Source organism: Enhydra lutris, unplaced genomic scaffold (assembly GCF_002288905.1).
Source record: "Enhydra lutris kenyoni isolate GAN:26980312 unplaced genomic scaffold, ASM228890v2 scaffoldscaffold6, whole genome shotgun sequence".
Classification (NCBI taxonomy): domain Eukaryota; kingdom Metazoa; phylum Chordata; class Mammalia; order Carnivora; family Mustelidae; genus Enhydra; species Enhydra lutris.
In genome coordinates, this window is record NW_019154090.1 from 10,482,082 (window position 1) to 10,491,701 (window position 9,620).

The 9,620-nt window shown below is 42.9% G+C and overlaps 1 protein-coding gene across 6 annotated transcripts in view; it reads left to right on the plus strand.

The window, feature by feature from the left end:
* The window catches only part of LOC111141921 (activity dependent neuroprotector homeobox), a 31,096-nt gene extending 22,564 nt beyond the window's left edge, over positions 1-8,532 (plus strand). For 5 of the 6 annotated variants that reach the window (XM_022494773.1, XM_022494772.1, XM_022494774.1 and 2 more), the window contains 3 exons: positions 124-236; positions 2,017-2,109; positions 4,352-7,462. In XM_022494773.1, the coding sequence (XP_022350481.1) occupies positions 129-236; positions 2,017-2,109; positions 4,352-7,462 (3,312 nt within the window). In that variant the 5' untranslated portion in view covers positions 124-128. Of the gene's footprint in view, positions 1-123; positions 237-2,016; positions 2,110-4,351 lie in introns of all 6 variants that reach the window. The other variant, XM_022494771.1, reaches the window with a different exon arrangement.
* Positions 8,533-9,620: the final 1,088 nt, after the last annotated feature.

The following is a 9,620-nucleotide window of genomic DNA, read 5'->3' on the forward strand; positions in this document are numbered from 1 at the left end:
ATAAGGGTATCTACTCTCCTTCTTTGTCAGCGGGCCAGGGTTTGTGGTCCTACCATCAGTGGAAGTAGGAAATATTACAAGTTGTACGTGTTTTGACTTGACTTAAATTTTTTTTTCCAATAGAAACTATGTTCCAACTTCCTGTCAACAATCTTGGCAGTTTAAGAAAAGCCCGGAAAACTGTGAAAAAAATACTTAGTGACATTGGGTTGGAATACTGTAAAGAACACATAGAAGTAAGTAGCATGCCATTTTTTAAATTTTAACATGACTCAGCTTCTGATCCATTACTTTGTGTCAGCAGCCGGGATTGGTTAATTCTTAGTCATGATTCTGAATTGTAACTGCAGCATTAGCTTCACCCGAGCCTTCTCAATTGACTTAACTCGCTCCCTTCTCCCTAAAATGGGCTTTTTCATCTTTGCATCATGAAGCAAAAGCAGTTCTACTGGTAAGGGTGTAACATGTCAGACATTTTAGGTGCTTTAAAATTGTCTCTAATTTCACATTCTTAGGACAGCCCCTGGGGGGGATGTAGGAATTCTTATCTCCAGTTTACAGTGAAGAACCAGTAAAGATTTAGGTCCACCTCCCAGCTAAGCGTATGGTCAGGTCTGTCTGCAGGCTCCAGAGCCTGTTCTCGTTCTGATATGCCTGAGTGTTCTGGTTGACCTTCTGATTGGTGAGGCACGTGGTTTGGGTGCTTGTTGTCTCTTTCCTTAGGACGAGCATTTGTTGGCCCTTCTGACCCATCATACACTATTATCTTCCCCCTTGTATAACAGTTTGGACTTTTGCAAACTGTTTTTCTGACCTTTTTTCTGAGCTTTGTAGCAGCCCTGTGGGATAGCCAGTGTACTGGTCTCCTCCTTTTCCAGATCTCATTACTCTAGGTCTTGCGGTTTAGTTGGTCAGAGCCTCTGATTGAAATATTTAAAGCTGTTTTCCCCACTAGCCTTTAAGTTCCATCTGGCCAGGAACCGTAACTACCTTGTCCCTCCGTGTATAACCAGCACCTAGCACAGTGCTGGGTACATAATAGGCATTCAGGAACTGTTTGGATGGAATTGAAAGTTAAAAAGTAATTTCCTTCATGCAACAGATTTTCTTTTCCTGACTCCCATGAATAATACTGGGGGGGGGGTATTTTCATGAAGACTGAAGCTTCTCAAAAGTGGGCTTCTCTAGTTACGTTATCCCCAGTGTGGAAGTTCACTGCCTCTCCATCCCCTCAAATTCAGGCAGATCTGCCCGATAAAACAGTCCATCTCATTCCACTTTGCATTCAGTGGAATAATCTGCATAAGACTAAATAATTCCAATGTTCAGGTGCCTTTTCTATCCTGCATTTGATGTGTTCCTGCCATTATTACACCGATTACATACTGTGGAATTTATATGTGCTTGATTTTCCCACACTGAACTGTGAACCTTTTAGGAGTCAAGGGGAATTTTCTCCTGAGACTTTGTATCTTCCTGGCCTGGGGGGAAACGGGCCATTAAATTTTTACGTAAGAGTATAAATTTAACGTAGTACTGCTTGCTTTTCTTCGGATAGCTTTCTTCCTTTTGTGGGTTTAGAGATCCTGAGTTTTCTTCCCCATCCATTTCCACCCTTTGTCCCCCTCAGAAACAGAATATCACATCCATGGTGCTGTAAGCAAACATTGCTAGCTTACACTCCATTCTAATGCTACAACTGAGGAGTTAACAATACTCTCATGAAAGGAGCTTTGGTATTACTACGTGGCTGAAGTTTTTACTTTATTAGAACTTCCAGTGGTTTCCTTGGAAACCTAGCTGACCATTTGGGGAATGTTCGATTGTTAGGAAATGTTGAATACAACTTCCGTATGCCTTTATTTCCTGAGCCTTATCATTCCTAGTTTAGTTCTTGGTGGGATTGGTTTTTCTGTGTGTCTTCCCAGTTCTAGCTAACAGATGGGATTTATAAGTAAGGTTGGGCTAGAGTTGATATCACTATGTTTTTGTAAACTTCTTTCACTGTTTTTCTAGGATTTTAAACAGTTTGAACCTAATGACTTTTATTTGAAAAACACTACATGGGAGGATGTAGGACTGTGGGACCCTTCACTTACAAAAAATCAGGTAAGTAGCATAGGGGACTTCCCCAAATGGCAACCTCCTTGCTGTACTCCCTTTTCAGCTCTAGGCCTCTCATAGTGATGCATTGTTTTGTGGGCAGTAACCTTGTGTGGAAAATGTCAAAGTTGATTATTTCAATTTTCCTAAGTGGCAGCGAGAACTAGGAAGAATCTTTTTTGTCATTGGACTAAAACTTTAAAGTGTAATAATGGGAAATTTTGTTACTTAAACATTCTAAGGTGTACTGTATATCAGCAGTACTTTTGCTCTTCTATTTCTGTTTCCGAAATGTACCCTCCAATATTCTGTTCATCTAGGCCATCTGTCATTTTTTTGTGTCTGTCGCAGTTCATGTTATTTCTGGAGAAGGTGGTTTTTTCTGTGTTGGTATCATCCAACCTCTGGGGTTGCTAAGCCAGCACACGGGGAAGGGGATGGGTGGCTTTATAGGACAGTAGTGACAGAAAGGTGTCACTTAAATTTTTCAAATTGGAATTAAGAACACTCTTAGGTAGTCCAAGGCACCAGTGATGCCAGCAAGTATCAGGAGGTAAAGATGTAACAGAGAAGGTGGTATAGGTAGTGGTTTCTGTTCCACAGGGAGAAGTGATGGTAACTGCAGACTTTATCATTAACTATTTCAGTAGTGACTGTAGTTCTGTAATTATTTTTTTTAAGATTTTATTTATTTATTTGACCGACAGAGATCACAAGTAGGCAGAGAGGCAGGCCGGGGCGTGGGGGAGAAGCAGGCTCTCCGCTGAGCAGAGAGCCCGATGTGGGGCCCCATCCCAGGACCCTGAGATCATGACCTGAGCCGAAGGCAGAGGCTTAACCCACTGAGCCACCCAGGCACCCCTAGTTCTTTAATTATTGATCTCTTATACTTGGGCAAAGATTTTAAATTGTGGAAGTACTTTTACTGCCTCAGAAATTTGATAGTATAGTTACCTGGTTTTTTCTTATCCATACCCCAGGAAAAAAATGTATGCACCCCGAAGTCTTCAAATGTAAAAGCCTTCCAGTGGGACATGTCACTTAATTCGGTTTAACAAATCCCAGAGCTTCACATTCTAACACTGAATAGGGGATGGAGCTTTAAGGAGAAGCAGAGTATTTTATTTTGTGTCAAACCAGTATCTGAAACAAAGTAGGCTTCTAGGGAGAAAAGATAATCTCTTGCCCTGCTTGTGTTTCACTGGTCTTCAAAGGACAAACTGCACAAATGCTAATGAGCATAATTCTGGAAGTTGCTCTTTGATACCAGTATATTCTGCAGTACTTCATTGGATTTTTAACATCATGCACTCCTCATAGTCTATGGGAAATTTTTTTTTTTTTAAGATTTTATTTATTTATTTGTCAGAAAGAGAGAGAGAGAGCACACAAGCAGGCAGAGGCGGAGAGAGAGGCAGGCTCCCTGCTGAGCAAGGAGCCCGATGCGGGACTCGATCCCAGGACCCTGGGATCATGACCTGAGCCGAAGGCAGTGGCTTAACCCACTGAGCCACCCAGGCGTCCCTCTATGGGAAATTTTTATTTAACTTCTTAATTTGAATCAAAGTGGCTAGCACTTCATTAGTTCTTTTGAAGCTGCTCTTGCTTGAGAAGAGAGACCATGGCTTGTAGAAGAAAGCCAGCCCTTCAAATCAGTAGCTTTTTGATCAGTGATGAAATCTAAATACTACACTGCACTTCGATCAGAGGGAAGAAATGTTTTGAGATTTTTGAAGATTTTCCATGATGGGAGGGGTGAAAGGTGTATCTTTATGTCCTACTGCCTAATGGCGCTATAGCACTCTGGGCCCTGACTTTCACCGAATAGTAAATCTGGAACCTTTTGCAAGAGTGAGGGTGATTTCACAGTGTTTATTTTTTCATTTCTAACTGTAAAATGTTTATCTTTGAAGCCATTTGTCTTTGGCTTCTCTAAAACCAATTAGCAAATATGACTTTGATCTTTTCTAAACATTGAGGGGAAGCTTGGAATTGAGGGGTTTTTTTAATACTCTGAGACCCAAATAAAATTATTTGGTTTAAAACAGTTTTCTCGTTTGGATTTGTATTTAACAATTTAATTTTGCAAAAGGAAAAAAAAATTATATCGATGCATTTGAGTTTCAGGTCTAAAAATAGCATTATATCTCTATTTTAAAAATAGAGAACATCTGGGGGAGAAAATCTAGAACCTGTTACTATCTTTTCTGAAGTGGCATTCTGATTCCAGGTTTTGTCTTTTCTTTAGGACTACCGGACAAAACCTTTTTGCTGCAGTGCTTGTCCATTTTCTTCAAAATTCTTCTCTGCCTACAAAAGTCATTTCCGGAATGTCCATAGTGAAGACTTTGAAAATAGGATTCTCCTTAATTGCCCTTATTGTACCTTCAATGCAGACAAAAAGACTTTGGAAACACACATTAAAATATTTCATGCTCCAAACGCCAGCGCACCAAGTAGCAGCCTCAGCACTTTCAAAGATAAAAGCAAAAATGACGGCCTTAAACCTAAGCAGGCTGACAGTGTAGAACAAGCTGTTTATTACTGTAAGAAGTGCACTTACCGAGATCCTCTGTATGAAATCGTTAGGAAGCACATTTACAGGGAACATTTTCAGCATGTGGCGGCGCCTTACATAGCAAAGGCAGGTGAGAAGTCACTCAACGGTGCAGTCCCTTTAGGTTCAAATGCCCGGGAAGAGAGTAGTATTCACTGCAAGAGATGCCTTTTCATGCCAAAGTCCTACGAAGCTTTGGTACAACACGTCATCGAAGACCATGAACGCATAGGCTATCAGGTCACTGCCATGATTGGGCACACAAATGTGGTGGTTCCCCGATCTAAGCCCTTGATGCTAATTGCTCCCAAACCTCAAGAGAAGAAGGGCATGGGACTCCAATCAAGAATAGGTTCCCTTGCTTCTGGAAATGTCCGGTCTTTGCCATCACAGCAGATGGTAAATCGACTCTCAATACCAAAGCCTAACTTAAATTCTACAGGGGTCAACATGATGTCCAATGTTCACCTACAGCAGAATAACTACGGAGTCAAATCTGTAGGCCAGGGCTATGGCGTTGGTCAGTCAATGAGACTAGGTCTAGGTGGCAACGCACCAGTCTCCATCCCTCAGCAGTCTCAGTCTGTGAAGCAGCTACTTCCAAGTGGAAATGGAAGATCTTACGGGCTTGGGTCAGAGCAGAGGTCCCAGGCACCAGCAAGATACTCCCTGCAGTCTGCTAATGCCTCTTCTCTCTCATCAGGCCAGTTAAAGTCTCCCTCCCTCTCCCAGTCACAGGCATCCAGAGTATTAGGTCAGTCCAGTTCCAAACCTACTGCAGCTGCCACGGGCCCTCCCCCAGCCAATACTTCCTCAACTCAGAAGTGGAAAATATGTACAATCTGTAATGAGCTTTTTCCTGAAAATGTTTATAGTGTGCACTTCGAAAAAGAACATAAAGCTGAGAAAGTCCCAGCAGTAGCCAACTACATTATGAAAATACACAATTTTACTAGCAAATGCCTCTACTGTAATCGCTATTTGCCCACAGATACCCTGCTCAACCACATGTTAATTCATGGTCTGTCTTGCCCATATTGCCGTTCAACTTTCAATGACGTGGAAAAGATGGCGGCACACATGCGGATGGTTCACATTGATGAAGAGATGGGACCTAAAACAGATTCTACTTTGAGCTTTGATTTGACATTGCAGCAGGGTAGTCACACTAATATCCATCTCCTTGTAACCACATACAACCTGAGGGATGCCCCAGCTGAATCTGTTGCTTACCATGCCCAGAATAACCCTCCGGTCCCTCCAAAGCCACAGCCAAAAGTTCAGGAGAAGGCAGATATCCCTGTTAAAAGTTCACCTCAAGCTGCAGTACCCTATAAAAAAGATGTTGGGAAAACCCTTTGCCCACTTTGCTTTTCAATCCTAAAAGGACCCATATCTGATGCACTTGCCCATCACCTACGAGAGAGGCACCAAGTTATTCAGACGGTTCATCCCGTGGAAAAAAAGCTCACCTACAAATGCATCCATTGCCTTGGTGTGTACACCAGCAACATGACCGCCTCGACTATCACTTTGCATCTAGTTCACTGCAGGGGTGTTGGAAAGACCCAGAATGGCCAGGATAAGACAAATGCACCCTCTCGGCTTAATCAGTCACCGGGCCTGGCACCTGTCAAGCGCACTTACGAGCAAGTGGAATTTCCCTTGCTGAAAAAGCGAAAGTTAGACGATGATAGTGATTCGCCCAGCTTCTTTGAAGAGAAGCCTGAGGAGCCTGTTGTTTTAGCTTTAGACCCCAAGGGTCATGAAGATGATTCCTATGAAGCCAGGAAAAGCTTCCTAACGAAGTATTTCAATAAACAGCCCTATCCCACCAGGAGAGAAATTGAGAAGCTGGCTGCCAGTTTGTGGTTGTGGAAGAGTGACATTGCTTCCCATTTTAGTAACAAGAGGAAGAAGTGTGTCCGAGACTGTGAAAAGTACAAGCCTGGTGTGTTACTGGGCTTCAACATGAAAGAACTAAACAAAGTGAAGCACGAGATGGATTTTGATGCTGAGTGGCTGTTTGAGAATCATGACGAGAAGGATTCCCGAGTCAATGCTAGTAAAACTGCTGACAAAAAGCTCAGCCTTGGGAAGGAAGAGGACAGTTCCTCAGACAGTTTTGAAAATTTGGAGGAAGAATCCAATGGAAGTGGTAGCCCTTTTGACCCTGTGTTTGAAGTCGAGCCTAAAATCCCCAACGATACCTCGGAGGAGCACATACCGAAGGTCATTTCTGAGGATGCTTTAGAATCTGAGGAGAAGCTAGACCAAAAAGAGGAGGATGGTTCAAAATACGAAACTATTCATTTGACTGAGGAACCGGCCAAGCTGCTGCGCGATGCCTCTGACAGTGACGTTGACCACGATGACGCTGTGGAGTGGAAGGACGGTGCTTCTCCGTCCGAGAGTGGCCCCGGTTCCCAACAGGTGTCGGACTTGGAGGACAACACAAGTGAAATGAAAGCGGGAACCTGGTCTGATGAGTCTTCCCAGAGTGAGGACGCAAGAAGCAGTAAGCCAGCTGCCAAAAAAAAGGCTGCCGTGCAAGGCGACAGAGAGCAGTTGAAGTGGAAGAATAGTTCCTATGGAAAAGTTGAAGGGTTTTGGTCCAAGGACCAGTCACAGTGGAAGAACGCATCTGAAAATGACGAGCGCTTATCTAACCCACAGATTGAGTGGCAGAATAGCACAATTGACAGTGAGGACGGGGAGCAGTTTGACAACATGACTGATGGGGTCGCCGAGCCGATGCACGGCGGCCTAACCGGAGTGAAACTGAGCAGCCAGCAGGCCTGAGTGCCAGGCTCTCCGGCACCGGGGACCGGCTGCCGCCTGGGGCTCTGCCCTGCTCTCCTTCCGGTAGGACTGCGAAGCTGTATTCTGACTGGTACCGCCTTTTGAGTGCTGGGTCACCGGGCTGTGGGGATACGAGGCCACTGCTAATCCCGGTGGTTCCTTTCATGTCTGTGACACACGACTGGCTGATCTGGCTTCAGAACTTGCTGTGACAGACACAGTAAATAAATGTGAAAGACCGTAAGCTGGTGGCTCACGAACGCACATGCGGAAAAGCAGAGGTTTATTTTATCTGCCTTCTCAACATTTCTTTCCCTCTGTAAAATGTTTGGTTGGATGATCTTGGGAAGCGTTACCCTGATTGACACGGTAGTGTAGGGCCAACATTCAAGCTACCAGTCCAATGTGTATAGTAGACTTTGGGGAAAATCAATTTTTTTTCATGTATTCATTCTGAATAGTTGAAATGTATATTTGTACAGTCTTTTAGACCTATTCAAGTGATGCCTATGATATTGTTATTGTGTACCCATCTAGATTTGTTTCTTTTTTTAGTGTTGCCCTTGCTGTGTAATAAACGCTCTATCTAGTTTACCTAGCAAAAGCCTGAAACTGCGCTAGTATGGACTTTTGGACAGACTTAGTTTTTGCACATAACCTTGTACAATCTCGCAACAGAGGCCAGCCACATAAGATATATATCTGGACTCTCTTGTATTATAGAATTTTTCTCGTTCTGAATATCCTTGACATTACAGCTGACAGAAACAAAAACTGGCATTTCAGATCTGTTTTCTGAAATCTTTTAAGCTAAAAATCACAGGCAAGAATTGACTTTGCAGCTACTAATTTTGACACCTTTTAGATCTGTATGAAAGTGTGTTGTGTTGAAGCAGCAAACCACTGAGTGCTGCATTTTGGATATTTAGTTTTATCTTTAGTTAAACACCACCCTGGTGTATTCATTTATACCATCTAATATATGACACACTGTTGTAGTATGTATAATTTTGTGATCTTTATTTCCCTTTGTATTCATTTTAAGCATCTAAATAAATTGCTGTATTGTGCTTAATGTAAATATTTGCTTTATTACAAATTACAATCCTATGTGTCCATTATGTCCTGTGCCAGCCGACGCCATGGCTCACTTTCATCGGGGCCGGAAGCCGTGGCCACTGAGGAAACTGAACAGAAGACCAAGATGTGCCACTGGCGTTAAGAATGCTTTCTCTCAAGGCACCTGTTAAAACTTCTTTTGGTTTCCTTTTGTCTTTCCCCTTTTTAACTGCAAAAATAAACATCCTTGAGTTTTTCAGTTCCCCTTTTGTCAAGGAGCAGAGCCTGCTTATGTATGTAAATGTCTCGATAAAAGGATGTTAACAAACTGGCATTAATTTGCAAGCAGAGTATCAATGCCCTGGCAGTTCTTTCTTCTAAAAGGAAGTAAATGTTAGTTTTCACCTTACAATGGGAACAATTGTACTAAACAGGCAACTACTCTCTGCTTCTGTTGTAATTCTCTAGACCATCTTGCTACTAAAAAGGCTTTGGAGATCACACACCTGAAGGGCTGTTAAGATCAAAGGAGCTAGTATATTTACTACATCATTCCCAAGAGCAGCTTGGACTGAAGAGTGGAAGAGTATGAGGAGGCAGTATTAGGCGACCATTTTCAGTAATTACAATGATGGAAAGCTCCAAACCTTACAGAGGGCAGAAGCTGAGCAAGCACCTCTCGGGGACTTTGGTCTAAACAGGTCTTAAGTGGCTAGCTTCCATAATTTTTAAGACTCCTTCCAAAAAACAGCTGTAACAAAAGCATTAACAAGACCAAAGTAAGTTGACCAACCTCCTAAAATGGTACCGTCCTGCTTCTCAAAAACTACAGGAGCAAGTGCAAGAATAGACCAGGACCTTTAGGGCATTTGGGGCTGGCCTGGAGTTGTCTGTTCTATAAGGAGGATAAATTCCATAGACACGCACTTGATGACAATAAGGACAGGACGTCCCCAAACTAAGATGCCACAGATGATCACATCAGGAGAACTGGCACTGAGAAATACTTTTCTCTTAAGGATAGTAAATAGCAGCTGTACTGAAGCCCTCTTGCCCTTGGGGTGAAATAAGGTTGCCTAATAAATTACTAGGTGGGAAG